General features: G+C 40.6%; 1 protein-coding gene across 2 annotated transcripts in view; it reads left to right on the top strand.

Annotated features, from left to right (window-relative positions):
* Positions 1 to 24316, top strand: part of RELN (reelin) — a 261236-nt gene that overhangs the window by 62858 nt on the left and 174062 nt on the right. For both annotated transcript variants that reach the window (XM_072326651.1, XM_072326652.1), the window contains exon 3: positions 11660 to 11795. In XM_072326651.1, the coding sequence (XP_072182752.1) occupies positions 11660 to 11795 (136 nt within the window). The remainder of the gene's footprint in view (positions 1 to 11659; positions 11796 to 24316) is intronic.

Genomic DNA, 24316 nt, shown 5'->3' with positions numbered 1-24316 from the left:
CAAGTTTTAATATGAGTGTCCAGCTTGTAGACTTGCATGCGTGGGAGTACCCAGGGTCCTCCAATCTCACAGTTTCAGGGAGTTCTTTTGGGCCATGAAGGTGATCAGAGGGCTGCAGCACCTCTCCTATGCAGAATGGTTGAGGGAGTTGTGCTTGTTCAGTCCAGAGAAAAGAAGGCTCTGAGAAAACCTCACTGTGGCCTTCAAGTATTTAAAGGGAGCTTACAAACAGGAGAGACTGAACTTTCACGTGGTCCAATAGTGACAGGACAAGGCTTTAAACTAAAAAAGGGGAGATTTAGGTTAGATGTTAGGAGGAAATTAATTACTCATAGAGCAATGAGGCACTGGCACATCTGCTTAGAGAAGTTATAGATGCCTTATCCTTGAAGACATTCAAATCCAGATCCTGGACAATCTGATCTGGTGAATGGCAGCTTTGGCCACAGTAGAATGTTAGAGCTGGACTTTAAGTTTCCCTCCAACCTAAGCCATTCTGTGGTGATCCTGTGATCTTTGGCTGGTGGAAAGGATATTTGAGCCACAAAGCTGCGAGGTCTGTAGGCAAGATGTGCACAGGACCACCACGCCTCACTGTCTATGCTGGGATACACACAGAATCACACAGAATGACCCGGGTTGGAAGGGACCTCAAGGATCATGTAGTTCCAACTCCCCTGCCTAGCAGGACCACCAAACATACGCCTTTACTAGATCAGGTTGCCCAGAGCCCTGTCCAACCTGGTCTTGAACACCCCCAAGGACGGGGCATCCACAACCATTGAGTCCTGCATGGTATTATAAGATCCTTGCTTGAGGATGAAATAACTGCAGTTCAGCCTTTAAGATTTAGTAGTAGACTGGTCTTTCAAGGAAAAGACTTCAAGAACAGCAGTCTTTTTTCCCCAAAATGACTGTTGACGTTGAACGACGGTTTACAAGAGGGTTCTGGTTCTTGGCAACCTTTATTTGCTTTGTTCATATCTGATCTGAAAGTGCTCTTGCCTATTTGTGATTGATAGTATTTTGTCTAGAAGGGGTAATTTCCAGGCAAAGGAATGACATGCAGAATTACTCTCTTCTCTATTTTCTCTCTACTCTTAACTGTTACAGTATGTGTTGTCAGATAAAAATAAAAGCATGGAAGTACAGTATTCTGTCTGTGGTACGTATGTATAAATTCATACCATTTGGCTGAAGGGCATTGCACCAGATTTGTTCTCAATAGTGATTTTTTTATCACTGAAGTTAGAAGTAGTAATATGGAAATGAATGAGTAAAATAAATTTTTAACCCTTTGGCCTTGCTGGCTGTAATTATTCCTGCTTGATTTTGTGTACAAAATTTTGTGGGTTTTTTTTGGTTTTGTTTTTGTTTTGTTTTTGTTTTGTTTCCTGATGGTTTGGCTGCTGTTGACATTTGTTAGCTTCAAGCATGTATTCTGACGAGTTTGCTTCTCAATGTGCACCATTCTGTTGGCCCCATGGAAATTCAGGCTGCTGGGAATGCTGCTCATTCCATTATTAGCTGCTCAGCGCAATATTCTCAGCATGACAGTGCCTTGTTGGTTAGTGGGGGAGATGCAGCATAAAGTGACAAAGGGTGGGATCACAGCAGTTTTAAGATAGAGCAGTAGGAAAAGTAAACTGTTGCCCATTTCACAAGGGAAAGAGAAGAGTGACTGCCACATTTTGCAGTTATCCACTTTCAGTTTTCTGTTTTGTCCTGCAGTCATCATAGAAAAGGATGTTAAAGATAAATAAAGAACCTAAACGACTATTTGGGATTTCTTAGATTGTGATTTTTATTTCATCGCTAAAAATACCACAGAAGTCTGAAAGCTGTAACTGATACATCTAGTGATGAAAGAAAGTCAGAGAGGATGGGGGTTGGATTCTTCTCTAGGTAACAACGATTGGGTGAGAAGTTATGGCTTTAAGTTGTACCAGGGGTGAGGCATTGGAGCAGGCTATCGAGGGAGGTGTTCAAGAAATGTGGAGGTGTGGCTCGTGGTTAGTGGTCATGGTGGGATGGGTTGATGGTTGGTCTAGATGATCTTAGTGGTCTTTTCTAACCATAATGACTCGGTGATTCTGTGATAAGCATGTAACAGGAAAACACTTTGACTGTCAACTTCTCTCCTTACAGAGAAGCTGTGTGTCAACCATTCTGCTCCAGCCAAAATATGTTCCCCCCATGTACTGGCCTGGTGGCAGTGAGGTGACACTGCACAGCCAGGAGGTGTGTTGTGGAATGTGGAAATGCATGTGCTCTGGTACAGTCTGATGTTTTCAATTTCTATTCCCAAGCATCCCCAGCACAGAGGGGACACCTTGCTTGCTGCTCAAAGCTGTGAGTCTAATAGATTAGTCATTATATAGAGGTGAACCCAGCAGGTCTTGGTTAGTGTCACAGTGCTTGTGGAGTATGCATTCAGTGGGCAAAACTGTACTCCTATCTGTGGTTAGTGTGGTCTGAGCATTTATAGTGGTAGCTTTTAGCCAGTGGTGCTGAATCTCAGCATAATTTCAAAGAAAGAACTCCTGAAGATCGGCTGTTTTCATTGAATTCCTTCATGCAACCCACAAAACCATCTTCTGTGTCACTTCTGAACTACTCAGTGAAATGCATTTGTCAACTCATTCGGCTCCCTGCAAAGCCCTGCTCTTCACTGAGTGCTGCAGACACTATAGCTGGTATTTTCACACTGTGTGTACTGTAGCGGCTCTTCGGTTTTGTGTGTAAAATGATGAAACAAAATTCTCTTGTTTGTAGCCAGCTCTTCCCATGTGGATATGTAGCTACAGCACAAAGTCCTTGATGAACTGCAAGCCCAGAGGGAGTCATAGAATCATGGAATGGCTTGGGTTGGAAAGGAACTTAAAGCCCACCCAGTCCTGATCCCTGCCATGGACTGGCTGCCCCCCACCAGCTCAGGCTGCCTAGGGCCTCATCCAACTCGGCCCTGAGCGCCTCCAGGGATGGGGCACCCACAGTTCTATGGGCAGCTGTGCCTGGGCCTCACTGCCCTCTGAATAATGACTTTCCTTTTAATATCCAACCTAAATCTCCTGCCTTTTCTTTTAAAATCATTTATGGAGATGGGAAACCTGGACAGTCTCACTGGTGAGGGACCCTTTGGGGTTCCTGTGCACAATTCATATTTATAGGTTCACTTTCAGATATCTGCATAACAAATTGTGGAACAGAACAAAACAATTTGCATAATAGCATCACTGCAAAGCAACAAATGATGTCTGCAAATGATAAATTCTCCATCTGTAGAACAATTTCCATGGAGGTCCCTGTGGGTTCATTATGAAGGCATCCTTATTGATTGGTTTGACTGATATAATTTGCTTTGGAGGAAACTATCAATTTTAAACAACAGAGTTCACTGCTTATGTCAATAACAGAGATAGAAAGTGTAATTAGGGACAGCGCAAAGAAGCATCGTTCAGTGACTGAGACAGTGACGGTAATGTGGGCACATGCGGAAGATGTCTACAGGCAAGGGATCAAAAAGGAGGAAATGCATTACAAGGCAAACTGCTGCTAGCAACTATTAAGTTCATTAAAAATAAATTAAAAAGAGTCTTAGGGTTTTGTAGGTAAAACCTTGAAGCCATTATCCCAATTAGTCACACCAGGCTATGGAAAAGCAACCAGGGTATCAGGATGTGTTGCCATCAACAGTACAGCCAAAGACTGGGTGTTGTCCTATAGAAATCACTCAGCCTGGCACAGCTGGACTCTGCTGTGAAGATTATTCCTTTTCTGGAAGGTAATGCTTTGTAAAGGATTACTGCACTGTAGATGTAACCAGAATTTATGCATGTTGTAAATGAATGTTGGGCAGTCACATTGGTATTGAGGTGTGCAGCTGTTTTCTTGCTGTTGCACAGTGATGTTCCATTGGATGTTACCTTGGCCATGGAGTGGGGTGGTCTGGTCAGGGTGGGGCTCTGTGTAAGGAGGAGATCAGGCAGTTCTATCGGTTTGCAGTTTCATTTCTACTAGGGCAAATTTAGAGCAATTTCTGTATCTTCAGCGCTGCCTTCATGAATTGTCACATGGTCCTGGGAATAAGCCAGGTGGGAGCAATGCCTGACAGTTCGGCATGGTGGTCCCTTGTCACACCAATTGCTGACATAAACACAATCCAGTGATGAGTCCAATGGTTGACTTCTGGGATGCGTGCTAAGGTGTGGTGGAGTGGAAGGATTCAGAGCAATGCAGTAGCTGTGGGAAGTTGTGCAGGAGTTGTCTGCATGGATGAGACACTCACCTACCAAACACAAAAACACAAAAAAGAGCAGGTGCAAAGCAGGGACAGCTGCTCTCCTGCAAGAGGGTGAGCTGGGATGCATTGCTAAAATAGACCTATGAAAAGCTAGTACAGGATGAAGGTATCAGCCTAACAGCTTCTATAAAGAAAAATACAAAAGTTACTATTATAAAACATGCTAGAGCTGTTAGTGAACATTTAAAATAGATTTTGGCTCAAGCCTTTGGGAAGGGTTTTTTCTTCTGTACTTCAGCAACGCAGAAGCTTATTAGCATTTTCTATTTATACTACTGCTGGTCCCTGTTTACTGTTACTAAATCTACTTGCCTCGGAGCACTTATTCCCGTGTTGCTCTCTATGGAACACTTGGGCTTCAGCTGTAAATTGCCCTCTTCTCCCCCTCCAGCGCCACCAAAACCCACCCAGAGGCTGCACCCCCACCCCTGCCCCTCGCAGCCCATTGCTAAACAAGGGGCTCATTCAGCTTCTTGGGGAATTATGCAAATGAAAGGCAATATTCTCCTCCCCGTGCACCAGAATTTCCATATGTGTAACCTCTGCTAGGTTTAATGAGACTGGCACTCATAAATCCCCAACATGAAACAGTACCCTTAAGTGGCTTCTAACAAAAGGCTGCTCAAAAGTTTTGATTAACAATCACTTAAAAGTAAAGCATTAAAAGGGAGATTGAACAAATATATATATATATATTCTCCCTTTCAGAGCAAGTTTTGTAAATCTGTATATTAGGGGCTAATTCCTGCAAACCTGCACAACAAGTGAAGTGTTCCCTTCAGGAAGTACTCAAAAAACATGAACATAAAGCACTGCTCTTGCTGGCATCTAAATAGTCCAGACCTGGGTCCCAAATTGTGAAAGTAATTCAGATGCAAAGTTGCAGAAAATTGTTGTTTCCAGGACTATGAAGAAAATACATTCAATATTTTGTAAAATAAATACTTCCGTCCCCAGCTGCTCAGCACAGCAGTGCCCCAGGGGTTCTGTGCGCTGCATTCAGGCTCCACTTGGCTCCTGACCACAAAAGGAGTTAAGGATTTTAGTGACAGCCTTTATTAAGTTGTTATATGGCTATTTGTTCTTTTTCTACTTCTAGTTTGTGGATGGTATTTTCCCCAACATAGGATGAAATAATCTATTATTTAATGATGAAGCAGTAACAATGACAGTTAAATACATGCGTGACTTCAAGAAAGATGAAGGCAATATATTGCTGGTGGAAGACCACAGCCTACAGTCTTTTCTTTCTTCGTACTCTTCAATAATTTATCAAATCACCCTGACCCTTAACTGATCACAGGGGCCACCAAGCACTTTAGCAGTCTGTTGCTATCAAACAAGATGCGTTTTTCCTGTGAAGCAGAATGAAATCAATCAAAAAAAATCAATTGGTAACTTCATCTTTTGGCTCAGTGAGCGCAGCTCACTTAGAGCTGGACTTTGCACCATTACTCACTTTGAAGGGACTTGTGTGGGTAGTTCACCTGCCTATAGAAGGTTGCTTGCCTTCTGTACAGGTCTCAGAATGAGCTCATAATTGTGTATGCATATTCATCTTTTAGAAACAACTGGATAGTTGCCAACCCCAGGTAATTCTTTACTCCCAGTCATCCTTTTAAGTGTGAACTGCTGATGGTTTTCTTAGACACACACATGTACTGTAAGTACATACATATATATTTGATTTTCTTTGTACCTATTCTTCTACACAGAGCTTTAGAACTTAATTCAGAATCCTGTAAAGTTTTCAGAATAGTTTAAAGACACTGCTGAAATATTCTTTCAGCAACCAAAAATAAACCATTGCTTCACTTGCTAGGGAATTTGGGGAAAAGACATATTTTGCTTTAATGTCTGTTATGCAGGTAAGGACCAGAAAGGACATAGAAGAAAGGGAGATGTCTGGCTCTGGAAACATGGTCTGAAATCTGCAGCTCCAGCAGCTGTGAAATGCACTCAGAGCCTATATACATCCAGTGCACAGATCCTAGCCTAAAATTTCCTTAGGGCCTGCACTTGGATTGCTGTGAATTCAGGTTTGACAGCTCACTGCTCAGCTGCTGCACAGCCTCTTCTGCTCCCAGATGATGGGGAGAGGTGCAGGGCTTTCCATTGGCCTCCAGAAGGAGCCGTGCTCTGGGCTGGTTCAGTAGGACCCTGATTCTGAGGTGTCTTAGAATCATGAAATGGCTTAGGTAGGATGGGACCCGCAAGGTCACTGGGTTCTAACCCCCCTGCCATGGGTGAGCTTGCCAGCCACTAGATCAGATTGCCCAGGGGTGTCCTAAGGACCTGTACTGCATCCACGGCTCCTTCCTTCATATTATGAAAGATCATTTGAGGATGTCTATTTTTATTATCTGTAAATCAGGAATGATTACTTTCCCAAAGATCCTGGAGTGATTTGGCACTTATAGCTTTATTTTCTTGGTATTTCATAAATATTTTATGTTTGGCATTTTACTGTCGCCCTTATGCAATACTTTGAAAATGGAAATGTGTAGCAGATGATAATCAATTTAGAGGCAGGAAAATCAAATTGTAGTCATTCATCTTACACCTGTGTTTAACATTAATCCTCTTTCCTACTATCATCCTTAATTCGTACAGCAAATAAGAAATGGCTGGCTACCTACCATCTGGTTCAGTGCAGGAAATCCTATTGAGACTTACCACGGATGTTAAGCTGAGGACTTTGACATGCAGATGAGATACTTGTGTAAATTATTGGTTTAGGAAACTGCTTTCTAAATAAGAAACCTCATGTAGTTACATCATGTAAATCAGAATTATTACAGATCCACATTTCTCAGATTTAGGAAGCAGAAAAGAATGATAATTTTACTGCATTTGTCTGCACTATTGGATGCTTTCCAAGCACTGCCAGAAGAAAAGATTATCTTTTGGCTTCCAGGGGTCCAACTGAGAGAACAGTTCCTATCCTCTTTCCCTCCTCTTTTGGGGAAGGCTCACACCAAGGTTAAAGTTGTCAAGAACTGAGGAACTGCCTGGATGTCTCCTGGCCACTAAAACAACATCTTCATATCTTGTTCATCTTCCTGCATACCACCTTATGAAAGAGGCACAGTACTTTCCTGAATTAGCACTAACACTCTATTAATGACTCTGATTTCCAGTAGAATGATTTTTCACATGCAAAGATTGAAGCAATGTACTTGTCATCGGACTTTACATTATATTCACTATTCAAAAAGCTTTCTCCATGTCTGGATTTCTTGTGTTTGATCTACCTCTTGAAATCTACCTCTTCACATAGAGGCTTTTTCATTCAGTGACTCTAAAGAGTGGGTTGAATAGGGCTAAGCACATTTTTGAAAATTTATGCAATAAAAACAGCTGCTGAGTTAAATCTTGAGAGGGCTTGAGCACGTCTGGATCCTCTCCCAGCAGTGTTGTTCACAGGTACAAAACATGTCTGGGACTGGAATGAATTTACTGGGACTCCTAAAGGCTCAGAAATTTTAGGGGATGGAGTAGCTGAAAAGTGAAGGTGTCTGGAACACCTCAGTATGATGAATGTACACCAGAAAAACAAGGGAAAAGGCACTCCAAGAGATCTTCCTGGTATCTTTGCATGTAGCACATTTCAGACCTGTGGATATGGGATGGTAACTAGCTTTTGAGCATTTGGGGATTAAGTGAGCTGGCAACATTTGTTTATTTCCAAAAGGCTTTACAGTGTTTTATACAGACAAATCTTAAAATGTTACCTTAAGATTCTTACTCTTTGAAACACCAGACTGGAATGGATATGGCAGCACTGGCATGCAGGACATGGTCCATCGGACAGTGGACTTGATCCAAATACCTCGATAAGGCATGCTCTGAGGTACACGAAGGACATATATTTGTTCTGAGAGCTGCAATAAAACCAGGGCTGTCATTTCTCAGCTTGTTCTTTGTGGAAGAAACTTGTTTTACGTTTCTCCTAAGGTATGTTTAAGGCTTAGCATTCAGCCTAGGAAATAGCTTGCCTGGTTGGAGGGGGAATGGAGAAGGGAAGTGCTGCTTTCCATAGCAAGGTGCTACAAGAAAGCTGGTAGCAAGAAGAGGAAATAATGGTTTTTATCTCTTTTTTTTTTTTTTCCTTTTCTATTTAAATAAGTTCTTGGCATTAATTGCATTCTTCCATCTTTCACGTTTTTATGATGTTTTGTTGTTTTCATGCTCCCCTTTTCAACATGAATCTTTTGATTTTAATTCTCAGTCAGATTAAGGTTTTTTAAGCATCTCTATGTCATTCCGTGAAGTATCAGTACTTCATTTTTATGAAGTACTCTGAAAACACTGAACTCCAAAGTAGAGTTTGACATTCCCAGTAGAGGTCCAACAGATAAAGAGTGGTAGATTTTACTGTAAAAATTATCCTGATAAACTGTTAATAAAATATAATGCTAAAACAGTAATGAAATTGTAACACAGAATTTTGAGTATTCTCTTTGCAATTCATTGACATTTTTGTCTTCAAAAATTCTGAATGAGTTTCTTTTCATTGTTTAGAATTTATTCTTGTCGCTGAAAAGTTGTTCTTTTTATAAACTGTAAGTCAAAGGGAAAATAAATTCTCCACAGATGTTGTGCGTGTTTGATGTATTAGACACATTTTTGCAGTCTACTGCCTTGAAACCTAGGGAATTCATTAACTCACGAGTTGCTGCCAAGGAAAACAGTCACATTTCCCAAGCTGGTGTGCCTGTCCCTGGCTGCAGGATGTGGGTAGGGCAGTCTTTGTCTTCTCTTGTATTTGGCTCTGGAGAAAGGGAGATTTCTTCTGTCTGAAGTGCTGTTCCTGTTACTCCCCTCAAAATATCTGTTATTTAAATAACCTGCTAAAGCCTTTAGCTGGCTCTATTTCCCATTAAGCAACCAGGGATGCTGCTGTGTGTGAGCTGGTGCTCTATATAGGTTCTGGAGACCGATCCCACACTAAGTCACTGGGTATTGCCAAAACTTCAGAGATCAGCCTAAGTCCCACAGCTTTGGGAAAGAAACAGAGATTTCATCTTTCACTCTCAGCAAAGCAAAACAGTTGCCTAAATACCACACGCTCTGCAAGGGTGTATATATATCCCTGGGCATATTTTTGGACACATCTGTCTCTGTATGTGGTTTTTTTGACAATGCCACCACTCCAATTAGTCAAGGACAGCAAATAAAAACTTAAAATGTCAGTGTAGACTGACAAGAGATGGACAAAGTCCACGTGCACCTGCTATCATGTAGTAAACTAGAATGAGGCAGTAAAAATCCATCTCCCTGGGCTTCCCTACCACTGCTCTCCAGATGTGAGGCTCCCATCCTGAGAATCCTGAGCCTTCACTGTGGCCATCCCAACTCAATGAGATCTATCCCCACCCATGACAGGCACTTGGAACTTAATATTTTTAAGTCTCTTCTAACCCAAATCATTCCATGACTCCATGATTCTATAATTCCATTTGCAGGGAATTTGAGCTGAGCTGTGTAGCAGAATGAATGACAGAATATGTTGTGCATGCATCAGTGGGGAACTAATTGAAAAAGCCTGCATGTGAGGGCTGTGTTCATTTGTAAAAGATACAGCCATCACTGCCATAACCCACTCCTGTCATTCCTGGGACAGAATACTTATACTGGCTGTGATTTCATTTCTCCCTCAAAACTGAAGCAGGTTTAGAATTTAATAGCCCCCAGGACAAACAATATATATAACCTGAGCTATGGCTCTCACAAGCCCAAGTGGGATTACAGATGTTGCTTTAGATCTGTAAAACACTTGGCAATTTCCTCACAAGGTCCCTACTGATTGCTTTGGCAGCCTCTGGGGAGGCACAGGAGAAGCAGATTCATCTGCCCCTGAAGTGAAGGGCTTCTGTGAGCAAACTCTTTCACTTGTGGAAGTGTTTAAGAGGAAAGGTTTAAGAAGATCTGCTGGGTCTGCATTTCAGAACAGCTGTCAAAAACAGTTGTTGGGGATTCTGAGAGGCAAGGAAATGTTTGTTTATCTGTTGTTGTTTGAAGTACAGCAAGGGGCTGTAAGAAATCACAGAATCATAGAATCACAGAACCATTAAGGTTGGAAAGACAACTAAGATTATCTAGTCCAGCCACCAACCCATGCCTATGACAGTTCTAGAGCATAGCACTCAGTGCAACACCCACCCTTTTCTTGAACCCCTCCAGGGACAGTGACTCCACCACCTCCCTGGGCAGTCTGTGCCAGTGCCTCATCACTCTTGCTGAGAAGAAATTGTTCCTCACATCCAGCTACTATAAACTTTCCAAGCAACATAACAGCTAACATTCACCTTTTGAAGCATGGAGGCACCTGCTACCATTTGCTCTTCTGCTGATCCTATTAGCAGTGTTTTAGCCCATGGAACTATTCTTTGAACTGAAGGATCAATATTTGAAGTCACTGGGAAAAAGGCATTTTCTTCTAATAAGCACATTCAAAAGAATAGTTTCAACATTTATTGTTTAATGTGCTGAGATTAAAGGTGTAGTAATCCATTTAAGTAAGATTGCCTGACTTTAAGCCTGGGGGTGCTAAACAAACAACCATGCTTTCTCTGATCTTTAGGAAACTACAGAAGGACTCCAAGGGGGAAGAAGATTGGTGTCATAATTGTTGTGGTTTTGGTGGGGATGGAGGGGGGGGGGGAAGGTGTTTGGTTTTTTGTTAGTTTTGTTTAAAAAAAATACAGTTCTTTTATCTAATGATGAACTGGAGTGAATTCCAGAGAGGATGATTAACAGAAGACATTTACATTCATCCATATATTAAAAGCCAATTCAAAAAAAAAAATAAAATTCAAAGGAGAGCATACTGGTAAAGCTGTTGAAGGCTGCTGCTTTTATTTCAGATCAGAAGAGTAAATTAAACAAAAGCTCATCTGCTTTTTTTTCCCAAGTAGATGTGCCTGTCTACTAAAAGATAACACCTTTCTCTATCAGCTTCATTTTGCTAATTAAAACATGAGATTTCTCCTTCAGATTTTATTTTCTTTTAGATTGATAATATATGTAAATCAGTTAATGGGGTAACACTGATTTACAGCAGCTGCAGTCCACTTCTCTCCTTTAAAAATGCAAATAATTCCTTTAGTATTGGGCTCATAAAGAATAATGACAGCAAGTATATGCAGCCAAAGTCAGCCTTGGCTCAAGCAAAGGCCAGCTTCAATGTTTTCATTGGCATTAATTCTAATTAGTCTGTGGCATACTCTTGGCTTTTCACATTGCATATTGCCATGATGAAACACATGGTAGATGTATTACTCTATCTGTTAGCACCATGCAAAGAGCCATTAACATGTGTTACTGTTTATCTCCCCTGTGTCTTTCTTGTAGGAATTATGTCTGACCACCAGTTTGGGAATCAGTTCATGTGCAGTGTGGTCGCGTCACACGTGAGCCATCTCCCAACCACCAATCTCAGTTTTGTTTGGATTGCTCCACCTGCAGGGACAGGCTGCGTGAACTTCATGTACGTATATTTAGAGCATGTATGGTTCCTATAGCCAAAGAAGATAACCATTTTGGAGACAACAAAATGATTTTAACCCGTTTGTACTAGGAGCTTATACTTGCACCATGGTCCTGAAAAGAGTAGTTTACTTGGAAGTAAAACTACTGAGTTCTTCCTGATTGATGAGTTTCTGTGTGTATTAGGACTTCATATTTCAATAATATAGAAGAAGGAGACGGTGTTCTGTAATGTAGAGTACCATCAGAAAAATAAGGTATAAGTGCATCTAGACTGGCATTTCAATAGAAAATGATTCAGCTTAGTTATTAGCCATATCAATGAACTTTTCAGAATACAGCACTTTTGCATTGACTTTTTTTTCCTACTTATTGCATTCAGTAAGAGATAGAACTTCACAAAGTTCTCATGATGTTGTTCAGATTGTGAGCCTCAACATAAAGCACAAGCAGTCAAGAATACTCACATTCAAATGTTAACAGTTCCTGGTGAAAAACACTTTACCTTCTGCTAAGTTCTGCTCTTTTACAACCTCAGAAATAAAGATTACTTTCAGGGATTTTTTGGTAATTTTTTTTTAAATACCCAAGTCAGATACAATAATTCAGTTCTTTAATCAAGTGCCCACAAAATACACAGCTTAATATTATTACAATATACATATTAGTATATTTTACCTTAAATTATTTCCTAATTACTTCTCCCAGAATTTTGGTAGATATGAGGTAAAAATATGTACGTAGAATAGAACTGAAAGCAGAAGATACTTCAAGCTTGATTCATTCACAGACAAAAAGCCAGAGTGCTCCCTAGTTAGGGAAGTCAATGGTCACAGTATTTTAGCATGAGACCTTCTGTGCACTTTGGTGACTGCCCTGATTGTCCCAACAAATCTTGCTTTCAATGAGTGTTTTTTCCTTTCTGTCTGGGAAACTGCAGGTAAGTGTCCCAATGTAGACAAGTTGTTTTGTTGTTTAATGTATGGGAAAACACAAAAAGCGAGTTCCTTCCTTCTTTGAGGAGATGAGTTGCTGACAGTGATCACAGTACCTGCTGACTGACTGATCTATTTCTGATATTCCCCTTTTCCTCCACAGTGCAGTTTTGTTGCTTGTTTTGTTACAGTATGTTATTAGCGGCAATGACAATGCCAAGACATTTTTACCCTTAGCTCTCTTTTTATTCTAAATATACAACAGTTAATTGGGAAACAAATAACTGTGATGAGTGACGGACTTTTGTTTCCCATTAATTTCTATAACACACCAGATAAGCTGTTTACATTATGTAAGATTCCCCATTCCTTATTTGACATGAGTCAAATCTGTGCAAATTTTGGAGGAAATACCACCACCGCTTTGTGTGAATTTTGTGTCAGAAAAGTTAGCCTCACAAAATAGTTGCACATGCCCTAATGAAATCTGTCAGCTACATTATTTGGTAGAAAATGTTTGGACTTTGCCTATTTAAACAGGAATTACAAGGATGCATAATTAACTTTGTTGGTCAAGTTGTAGCAACTAAATTTTATTCTTGTAGGTATGTGAGAAAAGTGAGATGAACTGCAAATCTTTTCTTCATACTCTTGGTCATTCCCTTTCTTTGTTGTTGTTTTGTATATTCAAGAAACAATTGTTGGTCCCAGATCACATAGTAACTGCAATAGAATTTTTTTTAAGAGATGTGACCTTCTATTGCAAGTTTTAAGGTCAATTTATAAACAGGCACCCTGTGACAGAAATGTGGCTACAGCCTGAACCAGTGATTGAGCACCTGGTGGGAAGGCAGGGTCAGCCCAGGGAAGCTCAGGTGTATGCAATGCATTGAGTGACTGGAAGGGTGGAAACAGAATCCACCCCTTCCCAGACCTCATTTAAGGGTTGGCAGTGGAGACTATCTTGCTAGATATTCCTGCATGTTTGAGGCTTTCTAAGGATAAGTAGTTTCTTTCTTTTGTTTCTATGACTGCCACATTTGAAAATAACTGCACTTGCTGCAGCCTGGGACTGTCATTGCTGTGCTTTCTGACACCTTACAGCATTACACCTATGTTTTTGAGCAAATGGCTTTCTGTTTGTTATTGTTGAGGAAGAGCTTATGGACAGTTCCATATAAATACAAGTAGTGCTGTGGCTGCTTATTCACACGTAAGTGAAATTGAAGGGATGTTTTTTGAGGCAGTAGGTGTTTGCCATTGTTGAAATCAATTACTGGCTCCAGTGGGGATTAGGTTAGGTTAGCACTGAACTGCTTTGGAATCATAGTATAGTATCTATAGTATAGAATCATAGTATCGTTTGAGTTGGAAGCAACTCTTAAAGGTCATCTAGGCCAACTCCCTTGTAACAAATGGGGAGACCTACAAACAGGGCAGGTTCTCAGAGTTGCATCTAGCCTCACTTTGAATGTTTTTAAGGATGATGCACCCACACATCTTTTGGCAGCCTGTTCCAGTGCTTCACTGCTCTTATCATAGAAAAATCTTTTCCTTATATCCAATCTAAATCTTCCCTCTCTTAGTTTGAAACCATTTCCTGATTGCCTGTTACAGCCGTAATGTGCAGTTGCACCTATTCAAAAGCAGTGTTGGTTGGACTGTGTTGATACAGTTTTTAATCATGCTATGGTGTATAGAACATGCACAGAAATCTGAATTTACCTGAGGCTATAACTTGCAGCACTGGTGTTAACATAAGGATGTCAGCAGTTTGGGTAAAGAGACACCACAAGTGCCTTTCCTAGCACTGCAGACAGTCCTGGTCAACCTGTCCCAGCCATCCATTGATCTCAGAGGCTTTTCAGACTTCCATCCCATAAGGATGCTCCTTGATGCTCATTTCTCATTGAGAATGTGCAAAACAGTGCAACCCGTATCTGTCTGGTGGGATGAATTCAGACTAGAGTGGGAAGTCTTAGCATCCTTCAGAGTTTTAACTTCCTTCAGAGTTTACTTGGCTGCAGGACTTATAGGGAAGTGTGAACACCAGCTGAAGGAGGGGGGGGGGAGGGGGAAATATATTTTCTTCCTTCTAATTTTTTTCCAGTCCATCTCCTCATATTTTCCTCAGCTGCTTGCACTTTCTTGCATCAGTTGTTGTTTCCCGTGCCTACCAAATCCCTGGCTACAGAAAACAAAGCTACTGCTTTGTGCTGTGCTAGGCTGCCTGCCTTGTATGGCTCTCTGACTTCAGAGCCTTTTCCTTGTTCATTCCCACTCGCTCCTCCGCAGAAGATTAACTTAAAAAGACTTCTTAACACTTGACACTAGCTACTTGTCTAGTTTAAATATAACATAAAGGTATTCACAAAGGTACCTGGGTGATAATTTATGAACTCTGTCAACAGTGTGGCAGAGCTAAGAGGCTCCTATGCTGCTGCAAATGTATCTGTCATTCAGCTCAGCTCGTTAGTCTTTGACCTCTCTCAGGATGGATAATAAGGTCATTAATTAGTGCCAGCTCTGGCAGTGCAAGCTTTGCCATGCTGACACCTCTCTCTGGATACTTCCCAGGAGGCGCTGGACAAAGGTCACCAGGCGAATCTCCCTGGGCCTCTGCACAATGAGCTGTTATGGACATGCTATTGACTTACTCCTGGAGGGGCATGGACAAATGGGCAGGAAAGCTGAAATACTCAGGGCTCAAGTTAGAGTCATTCATATATAAGTTAATGTCAGTGAGAGCATTCTAGCCTCTCCCTTCAATGTAGATGGATATCCTACATGTTAACGCTTGGTTTGGGATAAGGAAAGTGTAGAGCTGGAATATTTTGTTATCTTCTTTCTTTTCTAAATCATATATTGAAGTGTAATTTCTCGCTTATTCGGTCTTGGTTATTATTTCTTCTTATTTTTTTTGGTAACATTTTGTCAGAAGCATATTTATTGCTGACATGCCTAAATGAAAAGGTCTGGGAAGGGAAACAACAACACATTTGGTTGTTAAAGTAGATTTACCAGATTATATTGCTTAAATTTCTGGTAATCTGAAGCAACTTGATAGAAACTGAAGATTTACACTGTACTACCAAGACAAAAGAAAAACTTAATCCCTACAGGGATGTCAAAACCCCATAGACATCATTGGGAAAATTCCCATTTACTGCATCTATGCTTCTCAGTCAAAGGTGAGACTGTCAGTGAAGACAGACTGAGGGAGCTGGGTTTGTTCAGCCTGGAGAAGGCTCTGGGGAGACCTCATTGCAGACTTCCACTACTTAAGGGAAGCTTATAAACGTGAGAGAGATTGACTGCTATTTTTTTTACATGGGTAGATAGTGATAGGACAAGATGGAAAGTTTTAAACTAAAAGAGAGGAGATCTGGTTTAGATGTCAGGAGGAAACTTCTTTACTCAGAGGGCAATGAGGCCTTGGCAGAGGGCCACCAAAAAAGCAGGCCCTCCTTTGTGCTAACAAGTGATTTCTCTGATTGCTGGAAATCTGTAGAACATTATCTTCATGAACCTTCAGCTTGGTCTCACTGTTTGCAGTTTCTACTTGAAGCTCACCCTCACCCAGTTAAACCCCAGCCTGCTGTGAGGATGACAATGACAGGGTGATACACAGTGTTGCATCTGAGATTGTTAAGCCCATATGTTTATAGATGGCTTAACTTCCTTGTTTTTGGAAGTAATGAAGCTGACCCAAATTTCAAAAGCATACTGTGTTTTGAGCACCAGCATGGCTTACTGCAGAAGTTCCAGCTACTGTATTAAATACAATACATTGCTATAGAGGTTATTTTGGAAAATAAGTGCTTTTTTTAATATAGCTTTTTTTTCCTTGTTATCAAACAAGTACCTTCCAATCCCAGTTGTTTATATGTGTGTACACTGCGTAATGACATCTAATTAGTGGCAGTGTCCACCTATGTGGACAGGGGTAGGAGAATTGAAGCAGGGTGTATTACTTCTGGAGCAGGAGCACTGGTTCCCAGCACAGCTCCTGGGCACAGACTGGGCCTCAGTGCTGTGGCAAACAGCTGAGCTATTGAAAGATACTGGAAGAAACATTTAAGGAAGGAGATGTTTTTTTACTGTTTGAGTACACCTTTTTCCCCCACAACTCCTTTCTGGGAAATTTTAAGTACCCTCTTCCCAAACCAGTCTTTTTGTGCCCATAGGTTTAAGCTGGTTTCTAGGAGCTGGCAGCTGTGCCAGTGCATGAACTTGAAATATCACGCTGCACAAACACTACAGAACATAAAGACTGTGATTGAGAGGCTTGGTTACCTATTTAAAGCATTTACAGAAAACCCATGATAAGAATTATGGAAATCTTGAATAAACATTCAAGATTATATGGTCTTCTATAGTATTCCTATTACTAGGGTGGGGGGAGGAATACATTGTCTGAAGAAGACACATTCTCCCGGTAAACCACTTTGCTAAACAGTCATTTAAAGCAATGTTTGCTGTTTTCTTTCACTTTTTTTAAAGAAACAAAACCCACAGCCTAAAACCCACCCTCAAATGAAAGAAATGCAGAGGAGTAACTTCAAAATTAGGTATATGATTGTTTACTCTATACTCAGTGGTAGTACAGACAGGTATTAAAAATGTAAATAGAAAATAGCAAATATCAGAACAAAGGTTGCTTGTATTTATGTATCACTCAACTCTTGAATATATGATCATATAGATTCTATTCCTTGCATTCTTAGGAAGAATCAGAGTTGTTCATAGCATCCTGTTTGTTGCTATGATTTGTAACATTTGCGGTCAGTTAAAGAACATCTCATAAAGCACATGGACACTATAACTTATAGGTGGCCCTGGCTCTGCGTTCTGTGAAGCACCATCTTGCTGTGTCAGCATCTTCCTGACATTTATTGCAAGGTAGCAGTGAAGCAGGTATTTACCATCAGTCTTTTTGCTGTTGGTATATCAGTAGCCCTGTCTGAGACAAGGATTGTATAAGCACAAAGTAACAGCACTTATTTATAGTCAAGGTAGATATGACATATCCATATTGCTTATAAAAATCCTCATCAACTGTTCCTTCTGGTGTGCTGGTGTAGTGGAACTGTGAAACTATGAAGAAAAATTGCTCCTTTGCTATGTTTTCCACTTCCCCGGGGAGAGGCATTGTTGTAATGTCAATCAGCATTATGTGTAACATTCTGAAAATCACAAGCCAGTGTTTCATTCAGATCTTGGCTCTGCTTGTGTCCTATTTTGATGTGGTGCCCAGATTACCTCCTTCATCCTCCACGTTTGTTAATTTCCCAGTGAAATCAAACACTATGCATGGAATCACTGTGACTCATTCTGAGTATGACCCCAAGCAACATAGACCCAGCTGATTGTGGAGAATTACAGTTTCCTTGTCTATTTTGTCTCTCTTTTGCCTTTTTTATGCAGTGACAATGCAAACAGAGAAGACCAGTGAGGAATTCTGTGTATTTTCAGAAACATCGTTATGTTCTAGCACAAAGTGCACTGTAATGAGGGAGTATTCAAGAGAGTTCAATGAAAAAGAAGAAAACCATGATGGACAATGCTAGCTGATTGCACCAATTTTGACTCCTCAAAGGCTTTTTCAGTTTCAGCTTCAGATAGATATATACATATCTCTCGATAGGTATCTATGAGTGAACCAAGTATCACTAATTCCTTTGATAGTTAGTTGAGGTGCAATCCAGTTACAGGATTGCAGGCGTGTGAGACCTGACAGCCAGCTTTATTTACATTTAGAGGGAGTTACCTGCAGGTCTCTCTAGTAGTTTCCGTTGGACATCCCAAATGGTTCCAGACATGCTCAGGAAGCAGAATCAAACCCTAGGTCTTCACTAACTGCAGTGGATCACTAGCTACTCAGTTTCCATGTAGACATTTCTACAGAATCCTGAGGGTTTTATTCTGGATCTGTATCCCACCCAGACATACACAGCTGCCTAAATGTAATCATCAAATACCACATGAAGAAAAATTAATCCTTCCTCCCCATCAGTGTTAATAGTCAGTGTCTTTGTCCATGTCAGGAATTTCTACTGGGTTGGCTGCTCAGCAGTGGAAAACTGATGAAGTGAATAAGTAGAACAGGCAGCTTTGTGAAGTTCAAGTCTTGCTTTTTTTCTTACTGTCTGATATCATCTTAGAAGGGTGACAATCCTACTAAATGTCCGCCAAAACAAGAGGAATATCCAGTGCTTAACACTTTTTCCAATCTTGCAGAGAACTGGCCTTTTGCTATTGCAGGCTCCTCATGCTGCATGGGTGCAAGGAAAGCAGAATCAACAAAGCCAGGAAGAACAAATAAGTGAGTGTGTGTTTGAAAAATGAAAAGCAGGTGGCAATTCAATTGATAAGTTAGCTGGGCTCAATTCAAAAGATGAGAAAAAACATAAAACTTTCAACACAGTAGTGTCAGAATAGAAACTGCAAGATGGTACAGTATTAGGATTTGGTTTTATGTTTGTCTGATACAAATTTAATATATTAGATAATTGTAGTGTATAATAGCAGGAAGCAACTCAATATGGCCTTTGGCTACTCTGTAAAGAATCTGGCATTGTTCCATATAGGGCTCTGGCACTTTCTTCATGAAAGAAAATGAAATTCATTTCTGCTGGTATTATCTAAATAATAAAACAAGCACTGTAAGAATTACTTCCCCTTCTTACAAATGTTCATTTGGCAATTCTAGAAGCAGAGATTAGATTCTGTGCAGTGTACCCATTATTTTCTGCACGAGGCCATCAATTTGCAATCTACAGTACAGTTATCAGTAATTGTGTTTAGAATTCTCCCTTGAATTTTGTTTTGTTCTCCCTGAAATTTAACCTCAGGGTTATTTTTCAAGCATATTTTAGTTCAAGAGTATAAATGTTTGTTTCATTGAAAGAGGTGCTTTTTCTTCCCTTCTTCCCAAGATGCTCTAATTTTGAAAGCATGACCAGAATATAAACTATATTACACACACTCCAACAATTTGCTTCTACTAGTAGGTTTTCCTCTATAATATCAATTGAGTGAAACATCTTTTGACAGCCAACAATTGATTGATAACAAACCTTTTAAAATGAGATCTCAGAAGAAGTATGTTTAATGAAATCAGCACGAAATAGATTTTGTGAATTCTTCTGGAAATGTTTGTTATGTGAAGTGTGAGCTATTAACACACGCAGAACCCTTCTGTAGGAATAAATATGCAGTGTATAAAAGCCTTACTTGCAGGCTAGGGAAAAGAACAATTGTAGTAGATGTTTTGGGAAGCTAAATTTCAGTACCGTAGGCAGTTCTTACGACCAGACATTGTGCATGGAAGCCTTTGTGGCTCTGGAATGTCCCCCTGGTTGACAGGAGAGAGTCTGATCATTTCAATGCTGTCTCTTGAGTGGGTAGTACAACAAATGTCTAGTGCATGAGTGAGTTTGAGATAAGTGTATTGTCTGTATAATTCTTTGGAAATAACTTGACTTCTTGCAAGGGGCTATTACTGAATAACATAGTGAAGAGCTCAGTGCTGCAAGATGCTGAGCACTGGCCTTGACCCAACAGAGCAATCAGGCATGTCCATGCTGTCATCTAGACAGAATTTTTGCTTTTTTTTTTTTTTTTTTAATTTCATGTCTTCAAATTACTCGTATACACAGAAGCCTAATTTCAAGCAGCAGAGGACGTATAAGGATGCTCTGTCCTTATTCCTAGTTCATGTAAGCTTGACTAACTTTTCTCTCCTTGTTTGTCTGGATGAACTCTAATACGGAAATCTACAAAGTAGTATTTCATGGTGCAGTGATATCCAGTGTGACTTTCGTGTGTGTATAAATATGGAATGAGAAAACTAAGGAAGCAGGTAACTGTAATACAACATGACAAGAAAAATTGTTTTCTCTCTTTTTTCTATGCTGAGGTGTTACCCTCACAACTAAAGGTAACAGAAGTCTAAAAACAAACAAGAAATAATTCTAGAAGATATCAAGTGGCTTAGGTCTTTTATTTCTGATAGAAATGCAGAAATCTCTCATGATACATTGAACCCCTCTAAATATGTCTCTTAGCTCATCATAAGCTGTTTGGTTGAAGTCATGGTGCATGTTTCATTGTGATGTTTTCTATGAAATAATGCATTTTTGAATCCTTAAACAATAGGCACTTGCAGCACTCTATTCATTTCCCACCAAAGTAGGGAAGAGTTTAAAATAGCAGGTTCAAAGAAACAAATGGAAGGAAGCCAAACATGTTTTCTTTTTTTCCAGTACTTCTCAAGTCTTGAATCTTGCCCACATACAACGCATCAGTGGCAGACCAAAAGCATGCCTCTAAAAGCTCACCCAGCTCCTATCAGCATTAATGTTTATGCAAAGGATTATAATTGATATGAACAAATTACTTTGCAGAACCTACTTACACATTCAAAAAGCATGTTCTAAATGCTTTAAAACACAAAAGATGAGCAGTAGAAACACTTTCAATCAGTATCACAGACTGCTTTGCAAAGCAGAGAAGACGTTAGGGCCGTAATTTGACTGACAATTTTAACAAGCATATATGGAGAGAATGTGTATGGTGCGTTAAGCTGCATAAAGCCTTTCTTCTAAATCCAGATGTAGGCATTAACGTGCATATTTGAGATGGCATGCTTATTTGCTAAGTGCAAAGATGGTTAGAAAAAGGCTTTCCTGACAGGGGATAAAAGCTGGAGTACTCTTTAATTTTGGTTACTGCCAAGCTTATTTCAACAACCACAATAGTTATTTGGCTCCATACCAAAAAGTGGCAATACAGTACTTACATGTCTATGGATCAAAATTAGATGAAAAATTGCTGTTTCTCATCTCCAAAGCCATTTGCTGCACATTTTATAGGCCTCAAGATGCCTTTTGTAATATGTGATAACAGAGCCAACTGAAGCATCTGCCCGGGAAGAGATTACTTTAATTATGGACTCAATGTCCTATTTTCTGCAAGTGTTCCCCAGAGAATTTCTTACTGCTGGATGAGAGGTGTTATGATGCACATTAAAATCTGCAAATCAAACAAAAGAGGTTGTAAAAGTGAGACAAGGACAGCCATTAAGTCTCCAGTCTTGTATTCAGTGGTTTAAAAAAAGTAACCTGAATTCTGAAATGATAACTTCCTAATTAATCTAACACCTGTTAAAATAAAATTTCCAATAACATGGTGGAAAATGAATATTAAAGACAGTTTTCCTTCTTTTGTAATCCTATTATTATATACTGTAATTTGATTGATCCACAAGTCTTTGAAATACTTGTTTGCCTTTTAATTTTTTTCAACATAGTGGTAGTTACTGATGATGTAAGACGAAAAATCCAACAATTAGGTTTCTTGTTAGCTCCTATTTTTGTGGCATGTGAAGTTTCTTGTCATTAAGAATTCATTTGCTTTTCACTGTAGTATCATTGATCACAATTAACTCACTTGATATTAAAGTGGATGTGCTGTATGCTTCTATAGAAATTGTGTCAAATACCATTGATTTAGTACTGTTTAATGGCTATTTAAAATATTTGTCGTTTTCTCTTTACCAATTAAAATAAAAGAAAAGCCCAGAGATCTTCATTAGCAGCTGCTGTAATGATGAGCTGAAAGTTTTTTTCTTTACACAAAATATGATGGAAGAGCTCTAAAGGCAGCTTGAAGATGCTGTGACAGCATGTGAAGTACTGGGAAACTTCCCTAAAATTTGTAAGACTGCCAAAATTAAAAGGGAAAATGACATTTTCAGAAAATCCTGAAGTTAGAAAACATGATTAAATAAACCTCAACTTATTTGAAGTGCATCTTAGTCAGATGGTCATATAAGATGATAGCATTTGGAAGTACTGTCTCTTTGATGTGTACAAATACTAGAAAGGTTAACTCCCTTAAAACAGTGGAGTGAAATCAATGCTCATCCTCTATAAATAGTACTAACTGATATTAGGGCTTTTCCAGTTGCTAATAAGCAACTTCCTTTACTGGAGCAAAACCAAGTATGGCAAGGATGTAAGAATGTAGCTAGCCATGCAGCTCCCAGACCCAGGAGGGGCTCCTTGGAAAGCTAAGCTTGTTCTCTCTTCCTCATGGTTTCCAACGCCATTTGGGATGTCCAGGGAATACCTGCCCCAAGTTGTGCTACTGCATTCACATAGCCTAAGCTCGTAAACCTGATCACAGCATGATGCGTTGCTAAGTATGTCTTGGCAACCCTGCCCAGGCAGTGAGGTTGGAACTACAAGATCTTTGGGGTCTTTTCCATCTCTAGTCATTCTTTGATCCGATGTCTGGAGACACCTGATCTGGATTTGCAGAACTGTATTAGGCTTTAGAAGTGATAGCACCTACTTTGTGTGGGCTGTGGGTACCCTCATTATCCTACACAACAAAGGTGGAGAAAGCTGAACTACTCAAGGCTGGCTTTTGGTGGAGCCTTCCTGGGTTAGGAGGAACTGGAGCAAAAAAGCAAGTGTAGAGTCTTGCACCTAGGGAGGAATAATTGCATGCACCAGTACAGGTTGGGGGATGACCTGCTGGAGAGGAGCTCTGCTGAGAGGGACCTGGGTGTTCTGGTGGATGACAGGTTGGCCAAGAGCCAGCAGTGTGCCCTTGTGTCCAAAAAGGCCAGTAGCATAATGGGGTGCATTAAAAAGAGTGTGGCCAGCAGGTCGAGGGAGGTGATCCTCCCCCTCTACTCTGCCCTGGTGAGGCCTCATCTGGGGTACTGTGTCCAGTTCTGGGCTTCTGAGTACAAAAAAAAAGACAGATCTCTTGGAAAGAGTCCAGAGGAGTGCCACAAAGATGGTGCAGGGCCTGGAGCATCTCCCCTATTAAAAAAGGCTAAGTGAACTGGGTCTGTTTAGCCTTGAGAAAAGAAGACTTAAGTGGGAACCCGATCCAGGTCTATAAATATCTGAGGTGGGGGGGGCAAAGTGGGGAGGCCAGACTCTTTTCAGCAGTGTGTGGAGACAGGACAAGGGGAAATGGCCAGAAACTGGAGCATAGGAAGTTCCGCACGAATGTGAACAACAACTTCTCTACAGTGAGGTTGACGGAGCACTGAAACAGGCTGCCCAGGGGGGTTGTGGAGTCTCCCTCTCTAGAGATATTTGAGACCTGCCTGGACGCCGACCTGTGTGACCCGGTGGAGGGAACCTGCTTTGGCACGGGGGTTGGACTCGATCTCTGGAGGTCCCTTCCAACCCCTATGATTCTGTGATTCTCTGCTGTGTGTGATGTAGCGTGACATTCTGAAGTCTGTGGGGCTGGAAGCATCCATGCAGACACATGTAGACTCCAGCCTCGTGGGGGAATTGAGGGTTGAAACTTAGATATCTAATCTGTTGGCTAGGTTTTGCTTTGAAGTTTTTTTTTTCTGACTCCTTCTTCTGGCTGTGAGAAGTTGCCTAGTGCCTGGGTGAGGGGCAATATGGGGGAAAATTCCTTGGAGATCCTTGGTCCTGGGTGGGAACTTAATCCCAGCTACTTTCAGGCTCCTTGCTTTGCCATTTGGTCTGTTACTGAACAGGTAGAGGAAAGGATCACTAACAGCCATAGTTTACTGAACTGATTGTGG

Source organism: Excalfactoria chinensis, chromosome 1 (assembly GCF_039878825.1).
Source record: "Excalfactoria chinensis isolate bCotChi1 chromosome 1, bCotChi1.hap2, whole genome shotgun sequence".
In the NCBI taxonomy this organism is placed as follows: Eukaryota; Metazoa; Chordata; class Aves; order Galliformes; family Phasianidae; genus Excalfactoria; species Excalfactoria chinensis.
Note: the sequence above shows the minus strand (reverse complement) of the source record. Positions and strands in the feature narration are given on the sequence as shown.